The sequence below is a fragment of the Talpa europaea genome (assembly GCF_964194135.1).
Source record: "Talpa europaea genome assembly, chromosome: 3".
NCBI classification, from domain to species: Eukaryota; Metazoa; Chordata; class Mammalia; order Eulipotyphla; family Talpidae; genus Talpa; species Talpa europaea.
The window spans coordinates 13,979,533-13,992,721 of NC_140069.1; the positions used below are offsets into that span (position 1 = coordinate 13,979,533).

Genomic DNA, 13,189 nt, shown 5'->3' on the forward strand with positions numbered 1-13,189 from the left:
GAACTATCTGACTCCATGAGGAAAGGAAATATAAGAATTATAGGAATCCCAGAAGGAGAAGAGAGACATGTAGGAACAGAGAAAATATTCAAGGAGATAATTGAAGAGAACTTCCCAAACGTGAAGAAGGAGCTGAAAATTGATATACAAAAAGCAAGAAGAACACCAAACTTCCACAATGAAAGGAAAAATAAGGCAAGACACATAATAGTAAAGCTCCCAAGAATCCAGGACAAAGGAAAAATAATGAAGCTGACAAGAGGGAAGAAACAGATAACATTCAAAGGAAAACCAATCAGGCTGACATCTGACTTCTCCAAAGAAACACTACGGGCAAGGAGAGAGTGGAGGGACATAGTCAACAGATTACAAGAAAACAGATGCCAGCCAAGAATACTCTATCCTGCAAAGCTCTCCTTCCTCTATGAAGAAAGAATAAGGACCTTCCCAGACAAACAGAACTCTGGAATTTCATTATGACTAAACCCCCACTCCAAAAAATACTATAAGGAGTCCTAAAGCCAGAACCTCAGAGGGACGAATAACAACGAAAGAAGGTCAAAAAAAAAAAAAAGTTATTAAAAGAATAAATAAATAAAATCAAAGGAAAGACAAACACAATGGCAAATACAGATGTTAACATACCAATATTAACTCTAAATGTAAATGGACTAAACTCTTCAATAAAAAGACAAAGTCGCAGGCTGGATTAAGAAACAAAATCCAACCTTTTGCTGTCTCTAGGAAACACATTTAGTTACAAAAGATAAAAACAGACTCAAAGTTAAGGATGGAAAACAATTCTACAAACAAACGGACCAAAAAGAAAGCAGGAACAGCTATACTTATATCAGATAAAACAGATTTCAAACTCAAAAAGATAAAAAGAGACCCCAACGGTCACTACACTACGATCAAGGGGACAATACTTCAAGAAGAAATAACACTCATTAACATATATTCACCAAACGAAGGAGCACCAAAATATATCAGATAACTATTGCCATCTCTGAAAACAGACATCAGAGAAAACACATACGTAGTGGGAGACTTAAACACACCACTATCAACAATGGATAGATCAACGAGACAAAAAATAAGTAAAGACAATAAAGCTCTAAATAAGGATCTAGAGCGCTTGGGCTTAACAGACATCTACAGAACACTAAACCCAAAAAAAATCTGAATACACATTTTTCTCAAGCGCACACAGATCATTCTCCAGGATTGATCACATACTGGGACACAAGACAAACATCAACAGATACACCAAGATTGAAATCATACCAACCATCTTTTCTGACCATGAAGGCATCAAACTAGAAATAAACCACAAAAAGAAGGCAAGGAACTCTCTTACCTCATGGAGATTGAAAACCACACTTATGGAAGACCACTGGACTAATGAGGAGATCAAAGAAGAAATTAAAAAATTCTTTGAATTGAATGAGAAGGAGGACACCAATTTCCTAAATGTATGGGATGCAGCAAAAGCAGTAATAAGAGGAAAATATATAGCAATAGAGGCTCACATCAAGAAACAAGAAAGAACTCAAAGAAACAACCTAATCTCGAAGCTCAAAGATCTAGAAAAAGAACAAAAAAAAAAAAAAAAAAAAAACCAAAACCAGTAGAAGAAAAGAAATAATAAAAACCAAAGCAGAAATAAATGAAATTGAAACTAAAAAAACAATCCAAAAGATCAATGAAACCAAGAGCTGGTTCTTTGAAAAAATCAATAAAATAGACAAACCCCTAGCCAGGTTCACAAAGGAAAAAAGGGAGAAAACACAAATAAACAGGATCATATGAAAGAGGAGAAATCACAACGGACACAGCAGAAATCAAAAGAATAATCAGTAACTACTATGAACAGTTATATGGAAACAAGTTCAACAATCTAGAGGAGATGGACAAATTCCTACAACTCTACAATCACCCAAAGCTAGATAAAGAAGAAATAGAATACCTAAACAGACCAATTACAGGCAGCGAAATTGAAATGGTAATCAAAAACCTCCCCAAAAACAAAAGCCCAGGACCTGATGGATTTACAAATGAATTCTACCAAACATTCAGAGACGAATTAGTGCCTATCTTTCACAAACTCTTCCAAAAAAATTGAGAAAGAAGGGATAATACCAAACACGTTCTATGAAGCCAACATTACACTAATACCAAAACCGAACAAGGACAACACAAAAAAAGAATACTACAGGCCAATCTCCCTAATGAACACTGATGCAAAAATCCTCAATAAAATTTTAGCTATCAGAATCCAACAATGTATCCATAAGATAATTCACCACGACCAAGTAGGAATCATTCCAGGGACACAAGGATGGTTTAACATCCGAAAATCAATCGTTATCCAACACATCAACAAAAAGAAATATAAAAACCATATGATAATATCAATAGATGCTGAGAAAGCTTTCGACAAAGTGCAACACCCATTCATGATAAAAGCCCTTGAAATTCTTGGGATACAAGGAACACACCTCAACATCATAAAGGCCATCTATGACAAGCCAACAGCCAGTATCATTCTCAATGGTGAAAAGCTGAAAGCAATTCCATTAAGATCTGGAACAAGACAAGGATGTCCACTTTCACCACTGTTTTTCAATATAATACTGGAAGTCCTAGCCAGAGCAATAAGACAAGAGAAAGACATCCAAGGAATCCAAATAGGAAAAGAAGAGGTCAAACTATCACTATTTGCAGATGATACGATAATATACATAGAGAACCCCAAAATCTCCACAGAAAAACTAATTCAACTCATCAATCAATTCAGTAATGTGGCCGGATACAAAATCAACATGCAAAAGTCAGTAGCCTTCCCATACACAAACAATAAATCTGAAGAAGATAAAAAAAAAATCCCTTTTATTATCGAAACAAAAAAAATCAAATACTTGGGAATAAATCTAACAAAAGAGGTAAAGGACCTATACAAAGAAAACTATAAAACACTGTTAAAAGAAATAGAAGAAGACACAAAGAAATGGAAAGACATCCCCTGCTCATGGATTGGAAGAATAAACATTATTAAAATGGCCATCCTACCAAAAGCAATATACAGATTCAATGCCATTCCAATAAAAATCTCAATGTCATTCTTCAAAGAAATAGAATAAGTATTGATGAAATTCATATGGAATCACCAAAAATCCCGTATAGCCAAAGCTCTCCTGAAAAAAAAAAGAAGGGAATGGAGGCATTACACGCCCAGACTTCAAACTATACTACAAAGCCATAATCATCAAAACTGCATGGTATTGGAACAAGAACGGACACACAGACCAATGGAATCGAATAGAAAATCCAGAAATAAACCCACAGATTTATGGTCAACTAATCTTTGACAAAGGTGCAAAGACTATGCATTGGAGCAAAGAAAGTTTGTTCAATAAATGGTGCTGGGAAAACTGGGTCGCTACACACAAAAGAATGAAGCTTGACCACTACCTCACACCATACACAAAAATCAACTCAAAATGGATTAAAGAACTAGACATAAGACCTGAAACCATAAAATACATAGAAGGAAATATAGGCGAAACACTACGTGATATGCACATCAAAGACATCTTTACAGACACATCACCCAAAGCAGTGATACTGAAGGCAAAGATAAACAGCTGGGACTACATCAAATTAAAGAGCTTCTGCACAGCAAAAGAGACAATAACCAAAACAAAGAGAAACCCCACCGACTGGGAGAACATTTTTGCACACAACACTAATGATAAAGGACTGATCACAAAAATCTACAAAGAGCTGATGAGACTCAACAAAAACAAAGAAAATAATCCAGTCAAAAAACGGGCAGAAGAGCTAAAAAGAAACTTCTCTGAAGAGGAAATGCAAATGGCCAACAGGCATATGAAAAATGTTCAACATCACTTGTAATCAGGGAAATGCAAATCAAAACTACCATGAGATACCATCTGACACCAGTGAGAATGGCACATATTAAAAAAACTAGCAACATCAAATGTTGCCGAGGTTGTAGAGAAAAAGGAACTCTCCTGCACTGCTGGTGGGAGTGCAAACTGGTCCAACCACTATGGAGAGCTGTGTGGAGATTTCTGGACCTACTAAACAGAGCTTTCATATGATCCAGCAATTCCACACCTAGGTATTTACCCAAAGGACACAGAAACATCAATTCCAAAGGGCACCTGCACCCCAATGTTTATAGCAGCACTGTTTTCAATAGCTAAGCTTTGGAAACAGCCCAAATGCCCAAAAATAGATGACTGGATCCAGAAGATGTGGTACATATACACCACGGAATATTACTCAGCATTCAAAAAAGATAAACACATGCAATTTGCAGCAACATGAATGGTGCTGGAAGGGATGCTCAGCAAAATATGCCAGAAAGAAAAAGAAAAATACCAGATGGTCTCACTCATAGCAGGAATCTAGAAAACTTAAATAAGGGACCAGGAAAAAGAATAACTATAAGAAAGTAAAAATCAAAATCAACAAAAAACTATGAACCAGAGACACTATATGGGGGGTGGGGGGCGGGGAGGGGAGGGATTGGGGTCAAAATAAGGGGTTGCAATTGTATGGGGAATATAAAAATAAAAAAAAAAAAAGAGAGAGAGAAAAAAATCTTTAAAAAAAAGAAAATGTTTTGTATCAATTTCTATTAAGAATTTATGTTTCATTCTTAAGTTGAAAATTAGAAATGAGAACTCAAGCATAAAGATTAAATTTAGAGAAAATATAAGGTACAAATTGCTGAAAGCTGTCATAAAATATTACCAGGAGCAGGAAGTTTGTCTGATAACTGATGCAAATTTTCTGCAGATTCTTCATATAGCCTAAAATAAAAAGTAAGTTAGAGAAGAAAGCCACACATACACATTACATATAATCATAATCGGTAACACTAATTAAATGGATCTATATGTCAGACCCTGTTATGTATTAGACATAGTATTTCATTTAATCTTCATAACAATCCCATGAATCACTACAATATTATCACCATCACTCCTACTAAATAATTTGTTTAAAATCACTTAACAAGTAGGAGTGAAAGGCAGGAATGAAACCTTCAGTCCAATTTTTTGGCTACACGCAAAAGCAAACAACAGTAACAAAAAAGAAAAGACACTCACTATATTCCATTTAGTATATTAAATATAAATCTTACAAATAGACTAAAATTTAAAAGTCGGGTACTGCTAAGTATTCAATAAAGATAGTGATTTTCTCTGAATGGCATACAACAGCCCTGATTAGAAAATATTATGTCCTACTCTAATTCTTCAGAATCTACTTGTTTTACCCAAATAATGAAATTTTCTCAAAATAATTTATTATTGCATAAAGCTATTTAAATCCCTTATTATAAACCTTCGAATGTCTAAAAATCTTTTTTTTTTATTAATATTTATTTATTTTATTTATTTATTTATTTATTTATTTATACAAGCACTGGGTAGTCAGAAGCGCGGGAGGGTGAGAGAATTCACCAGAGCCAGAGCGGGGAGCAGAGCAGGCAGAAGGACCGAAGCACACTGCTGAGGGGAGCAGCGGGCGGCAGGAGAGGTCTGCGCGCCATGTGGGACCCTCCTCCGGTGGCCGGGGAGCAGCCAGGGATCGAACCGGTGCCACAGAGGCTTCAGGCAGCTTCGCAACCCAGCGCTCAACCGCTGCGCCACCGGGGAGGCCCTGTCTAAAAATCTTAAAGTGTCTTATGGTATAGTTTTCAAGCTCCCTCTTGTGGAAATAATTATTAGATCACTTACTAGAAATATTTACTTTTACATTCATCATTTTTTAATAGTAGAAAAACATAGAATGATAACTCTGCTCTAAGACTGAAAAGCTCCTGAAAAAAATCTCCTGTAAGGATCTTGACATTTTAAGGATGACAAAATAAAGGACCAGAGATGTGACATGACAGGCAAAACAGCATAAAATTATAGACTACCTCTACTATCCCCTGGTTAAATGCGCATCCCTCAGGTCTACAATGTCTCCCTCCATTAGTCAAAACAAACAGATTTGAAAATAGAAAAAGGAAAATTTTTCAAGTTTACAGCAATTTATAGAAATATTAAAATATGTGGACACTAACATAAAAGTATCTTTTACAATGAAATATTAAGGAAGATTAAAATGAAAGTTATTAACTGTAAGTCAGGATATTTCATAAAGAAAAAAAAATTCACAATTTACATCACCTGGATTAACATATATAGTACAATAATCCAAAAAAAACCTAAATCTATATGTCCCTCAGAAACTCTATAGATTTTAAAGGGGTCTGAAATGCTAAAGATATACAAAAATTGAAGAAATCACGTTTCTGACTCAAATAGCAAAGTAAAATTATCTTGGTTTGAATCCTAATTCTTACTGTGATCAAGAGATACAAAATTGGGCCTCCCTGGTGGTGCAGAGGGTTAAAGTCTCAGTACTATCAAGCTATTACCAGCCACTGCCATATAAGTTGGATCCCAGGTCAGGGAACTGACCCACATGGCGCAGCAGAGCTCTCCTGTCTTGCCCTTTGCTCCCCTCAGCAGTGTATTTCAGTAGAGCTGCATGTTCTGCTCCCCACTCTGTGTCTGGTGAATCCTCTCAACCCTCGCATCTCTAACCTGCACCCCAGTTATTGTATGAATAAATAAATCTTTAAAAAAAATTATAAAGAAGAGATACAAACTTTCAGTTACAAAATAAATAAGGAGATGCACAATGGATAGCATGAGAACTATTATCATAGTCCAAATTTTAAAGGGTCTAAGAAAAGATAGTAAGTAGATAATGTCAATTCATTATGTTGTATACTTGAACCAAAAATCATGCTGTATGTCAATTATACTTCAATTAAAAACAAAGACCAAAATAGCACGAATAAATGCCCTAATCACCTAATGTCTTCTTCTAAAATAAAAAGTTTACTTAACTGAAATTACCATAGCCACTAAAATATCAAATTTTCACTCTCATGGGTAAAATACTATCTCATGTTAAGTAGTTTAAAGATACATAAAACACATGTAAACATACTCAGTCAAGGATACTGATTCCCTGCTATTGTCCTCTTCTTCAAAACACTCAACAGTACTCAAATATTCTTCAATATTTGTTTGAAGAAGATCTTCAATTTCATCTTTTTCTGTATCAAAATGTATCTCTTCCCAGTCAGAACTACAAAACTAATATAGCAAAATATTGCATTAAGTATGGGTTCATGAAATTATTTATATCAACAAAGACATTCACTAATAACAATTTATATTACCTGATAAAATCCAAAAATTGCCTGCACTGCAAAGAACCATTTCTTGGAACCAGGTATACCACCCACCGAACAAGCTTGAAAACAAAATTACATTATTAGAAGAAAGGTTTAGCAAGTAAGCAGGTATATAGCACACACACTTACAAAATTTCATAATATTGACCTATAAAGTTGCAAGTTTTATACAAATACATACTATATTATAAGCTATTATGCTTTTATATATTATATATTATGCCATGTACTATTTAGTTATATGACATATCATACATATTGTGTGTATAATTTTTTTGTATATTTATTTATATATATATATTTAGTGTGGGTCTTTAAAATCTCAGCTAAAAATTTAAACAGAACAATTTATCTAAGGAGCAAAATTCTTCATGAGCAATGAAGAATTTGCTTTGATTCATCACAATTCAAAATCCATTATTATTTTAATCATCACATCAGCACTAAAATATACAATACAGATGTGACAAATGGTTACTCTATCACTATGGAAAAACCCAACAGTGTGCAAGATATCTAAGTGAAAACAATTTCTTCTTCAAAGGCCATAAAGATTTGGTTAAGCCTGGCTAGAGAGAAGAGATTTAAAGAGTAATTAATGTTAGCTTAAAGAAAAGAAGGTGTTCTTGGAGACTGGCATCATTATATATGAAATTTAGGGTCACCCCTGGGTACCTGCCAAAAAAAGAGTCAAGAAGAATTCAGAGTTATGTAATAGAAACAGGCAAAAAAGGAAGAAAAGAAAAGAAACATGGTAACCGAGGCTTAAATCATGGAATTCAGGTAAGATAGCAAGTGCCAGAAGTCTTCACCTCCTCCTGTTATCAGCAGGTAGTATCTCCCACAACATCTTCTCAGCAAACGTATCACCCTACTTGTATTCCTATTAGTGTTTCCTTTTTCCTTCCTGTTAACATGCAAGAGGCACTGCCCCTCCACTTCAAGGTTACCCCTTAGACTACCTCTGGGAGCACAGGCCACTGATTATACTATCTTTCCCATTGGCATTTAAATTTGCACAAGTATTTCTTAAGTTATTTTTGGAAAAGTATCTCCTTTACATTCACCTTCCTTTTCCAGGTATTACTTGATTTCTTTCTTTGCTTTTCTTCAAGGATAAATTTTCTACATTGACTGTCTTTATCTCCTCATCACTTTTTCTACTCCCCTCCAATTCCATTTCAATCCTGATTTTAATATCCAGCATGCAACTGAAACTACACACACCAAAGTCACCAATAATGTACCTGTTAGTGAGTATCACAGATGATTTTAGTTTTGCTGCTTCTTGACCTCTCATAGAAGGAAGGAAACAAAAATGACACATTTGACTAATTTCTCCTAAAACACGTAGCTTCTATGGAACCTATCTTTCCAGCTGCCCCTTCTCATTCCTTTAAAAACTAGGATTCAGTTCAAGATCTCCTGTTCCGCTCATGAGGCAGAGCAATCCCACTTTTTCTCATGTCTTGAACTGACATCTACATATTGATGACTCTTATAAACTGTATCTCTAGCCTTACTCTGTCTTTTGAGTTATAAATACATGCTTCCAACTTTTACACAACCTGTCACCTGGATATCTTTCAGGCAACTAATCCCACGTTTTAATCTGAATGTCTTATTTCGCAAAATCTAATTCTCTTCTCTCACTTATTGCCACCATCACGCTATTATCCATCCTTGATTCCTTTCTCATCCTTCTCCTAAATCACACCAATCCAAAATTAGGTCAGGCGGATTCTACCTCCATAATTTCCTTTGGCTCTATCCATTTTTCTTCACCCTGCTGTCTCTCACTTCTCAGCTGGTCTTCTGCAGCAGCCCCACATATCTTTACATTCCTTTGCTACATTTACAAAGTCCTCTACTTCACCAAGCACACCTCTCCAGCCTTCTTTCAATTATAATCATACTGTACTTGCAGTTCCTTGGATTTGCTGTATCACTGAAAGCAATGATCTTAGCATGGTAGCAAATTCAATACAGGTGGTTCTCTCTCTGCACAGTTCTCTAATGCACAGATTAGAGATGGCATGGTTTAAGTAATACTAGCCTCCTCTCCCCCCTCCCCAACAGGATTCAAATTCCAGCTACCATGGTTTATTGACTGCAACTGAATAAAATAAAACCTCACTGCTAGCTTCTCAGTTTACAAATCACTAAGAAAGAAGTGTGCATCATGATCAATGACCAATCACGTTACTACTTTCACAGTCTCTGCAGACTGGTCAGTGCAGATAGTTTAGTTCAAACCCAGGTGGCAAAGGGTGTGACTGTAGTTGCCTCTTTGCCCCTCCATGATAAATCTACTTCCTGATAGTTTACAAAAATGGATACTAGGAAGAGGAAACTGACACAAGGAAAAAGAAAAAAAAAGACAAAAGCACCAGAGCAACAAAAAAATAGAAAGTGATAGCACTGAAAAAGATATTTAAATCTAATGTAAATGGATTCTAGAAGTAGTTGCTGTGGTAACAACACTGTGACAAAAAGAATGAAGATATCCCAGAGAAAGTGATGTTAGCAAAAACCTTTGTATTACAGAAGATCAGAAATACAAACAACATTCAAAGTGCAAAACACTTGGGCCTCCCCTGGTGGCGCAGTGGATGAGTGCTGGGTTGCGAAGCTGCCCACGGCCTCTGCGGCACCAGTTCGATCCCTGGCCGCAGGCGAGGGTCCCACATGGCGTGCAGACCTCTCCTGCCGCGCAGACCTCTCCTGCCGCGCAGACCTCTCCTGCCGCCCAGACCTCTCCTGCCGCCCACTGCTCCCCTCAGCAGTGTATTTCGTCAGTCTGCCTGTTCTGTTCCCCACTCTGGCTCTGGTGAATTCTCTCACCTTCTGTGCTTCTGACTGTACCCAGTGCTTGTATAAATAAAATTAATTAATTAAAAATTAAAAAGTGCAAAACACTTGATGCTAAAACAACCTCGAGTGTGACAATGAGTGTGACAATTCACAACACAGAAAAATGCTCAACTTCCATAGTAAGTTACATGGTAATGGCAGAAGTGGTGAGCACTATTTAAACTACTCTTGATAAGAATTTTACAAAGAAATGAAATGCTTTAATTCTCAATGTTTTGAATGTTTTAAATGACAGTGCAAAAAACAAATATTTTTTTTACTATGTTTTTCATATCTAATACTAAGAGTTTTTAATGTTTTCACCAAAAATTTTAAAGGTCATGAAACACACACTGGTCATTACATTAGCATTGTTTTATATGGCTTCAGTTGCACAGTTTATATAGTCCCACACTACCATCTAAACAAGGATGGCATGTACAAAAAACATCACCCCACCCAAAAGGACAATTATCGTAAGAATTTTACAATACTGCCAATAGCACTTATATATTTGATGCCCAGATGAAAGAAAATCTTTCTTGCAGTAACAGTAACACTGACTTAAATTACACCAACTTAAAAATTAAATGAGTGCCATTACGACTTAGCAAGCAGGCTACATAGCACGCACATATTAGAACCAAAGATTGAAATCTGAGAGGCAAGAGGTTCTCTAACAAAAGGAAAAAGAGACAAATTACACAGCTGTGAGAACCATACAGTTATCAATAGGAATACACTCTCCCAGGTGTGACCAGAATGTTCCTTCAGCTTTCAGGTGTCAATCTGTGTTAGCATCTTCTTTATCTGAGCCTTTGAAAGACAGTCTCAGATAGAGGCCAAAATGAAAGAAAAGAGAAACGATTACTAGAAAAGTAGATGGATTTATATTTTGTCAAGAGAAATCAAAGGAGAAAAGGGTTTGTTTTGCTTGCCTTTTTTTTTTTAACGAAAGGGTGGATATAAAAGTTGAATACTTTCAAAAAGTTAAAGCAGGTAAGAATGGAAAAAAGACCACTGAGTCTACCAATTAAAAGTATCTTTAAGAAAATCAGTAAGGGCCTCCCCAGTGGCGCAGTGGTTGAGCGCTGGGCTGCGAAGCTGCCCGCAGCCTCAGCAGCGCTGGTTCGATCCCCACCAGCGAGGGTCCCACATGGTGCGCAGACCTCTCCTGCCTTGCCCACTGCTCCCCTCAGCAGTGTATTTCGTCGGTGGTCTGCCTGTTTAGTTCCCCACTCTGGCTCTGGTGAATTCTCTCACCCTCCTGTGCTTCTGACTGTACCCAGTGCTTGTATAAATAAATAAATAAATCTTTAAAAAAAAAAATCCATAAAAGAGAAGGGAGGGGGCGGGGAATGGTAATGAAGTGAGTATAAGAGTATTAAGAAGATATTTTACTCAGGACAAAATCACAATCCTTCTCATAATGACACATTACCCTATTTTACAAGTACCTAAAGATGGGCAAGAAAATTTCATAAGGTGAGCAAAACTCAAGCGAGAGCCTAGAATAATGTTCATAACAACTTCATGACATTTAAGCATCAGGAAAAGAGGGAAAGCTTCTTTTTTCAGTTTGTATTTTCTTAGTTTTCCCCTTATCCCAGTGACTTATACACCATCAACAAGCATTTCTTTTACTCTTAAGTGACCAAATTAACTAATTTTCTTTTCAATACAAATGCTGTGTCAGAGAAAGGAAAAGCTTGTTATACTTACCAGGGAAAGTACTATCTTCTGGATTACTTGAAGCATTAATGCTTCTTTTCAGGAGGTGATAAACACTTGCTGCTGTTAAGTCTGAAATAGGAGAGACAGACTAATTTAACAGGCTCAAGAGTCCCATAATCTAAACTTATTCCAATTTCACCATCAGAGACGCACAGGAACAATATGTTGTATATAAAATAAAAGCTCTGATATCATAAATCTAAAGCAGAGAAAACAGAAAAGGTCCCCACGCTGACCAGATAATACAAATCCAAAATTCCCCCCAAAGTGTAATACTCAGGCGAGAAGGCAGTCTCACAATACTCTATATATACACACACACTTCCTCTTCGAAATGCCCTCTCCACCAAAATTAATAAAATGCATACAGAGTCTAAGACAAGAGCACCTGAGAGTCGTGCAATCTCAAATGATTAAAATTACTTTCAATGCATCATTTGTTTTTAAATTTAGTTTATGTGTGAGCTAATTCCTCCCGCTGAGATGTAAACTCCTAGGAGTTAGGGGCTATTTCCTTCTGGGTCCTTTCTGTATTGCCAGCATTTGGACCACAGGAAGCTGAAATTCCTACTGAATACACATATTTCCAAAGAGCACAAAGTCCACGACCAAAGCAGGGTGAACTTCATTGTTGACGGTGTCAAAAACTACTGAACAAATGAAAAATGATGTAAATATATATATATAATAAAATAAAAAACTAAAAGGCACACAGTTAATTAAAAAAGAAAAGAAAAAAATGAATTAACTATCTTTCATGTTAATCAAGAAATGAAATAAAGCTATGCTTTTGACTTTCTTGATAAGACACATAAAACAAACTTTCTATAAAAAGTAAAAAACTGCTGAGTGCTGCAATCTGACACCCCAACTTTCGTCCCGATTTTTCCACGAAGATACTATTTTTCAGTCCTTATTAGGTCAATCCCAGATAGAGCCAGGGACTCCCGGGACAAATTCGATGCCAGCATCTCCCCAGGAGAACTTAATCAAAAATGCGAATTTCTTCTGCTCCCGCAAGCTGTTCCCGCTCTTTCTCAGCGCAGCGCTTACCCGGCGGCTTCTCGGTGCCCTCAACAGCCGACACCCCGGATCCAGGCTCCGCCTCCCCATCCGCGGAGGCCGGGACTCTCCCTTCCCCCCAGATGACCAGGAGCAGGTACCGGTCCATGGCCTCGGAGCTGACCCCGGGCGTGAGGTCCCGGTTCCTGCATCCAAACTGCCGCGCGCTGCGGCCGCACTTCCGGTGTCCTTCCACTTAGGTCGGCTGGAAATTGTGAGTCCGCCGTCCGCCTTCCAGAACTT

General features: G+C 36.9%; 1 protein-coding gene across 1 annotated transcript in view; it reads right to left on the reverse strand.

The window, feature by feature from the left end:
• The window catches only part of MTBP (MDM2 binding protein), a gene marked incomplete at its 3' end in the record, with an annotated part of 70,800 nt that extends 57,637 nt beyond the window's left edge, over nt 1-13,163 (reverse strand). Inside the window, exons 1-5 of the mRNA XM_084230006.1 lie at nt 12,938-13,163; nt 11,873-11,953; nt 7,283-7,356; nt 7,048-7,196; nt 4,786-4,844 (exon numbers count right to left, since the gene is read on the reverse strand). Of these exons, the coding sequence (XP_084086132.1) occupies nt 4,786-4,844; nt 7,048-7,196; nt 7,283-7,356; nt 11,873-11,953; nt 12,938-13,055 (481 nt within the window). The 5' untranslated portion in view covers nt 13,056-13,163. The remainder of the gene's footprint in view (nt 1-4,785; nt 4,845-7,047; nt 7,197-7,282; nt 7,357-11,872; nt 11,954-12,937) is intronic.
• Nucleotides 13,164-13,189: the final 26 nt, after the last annotated feature.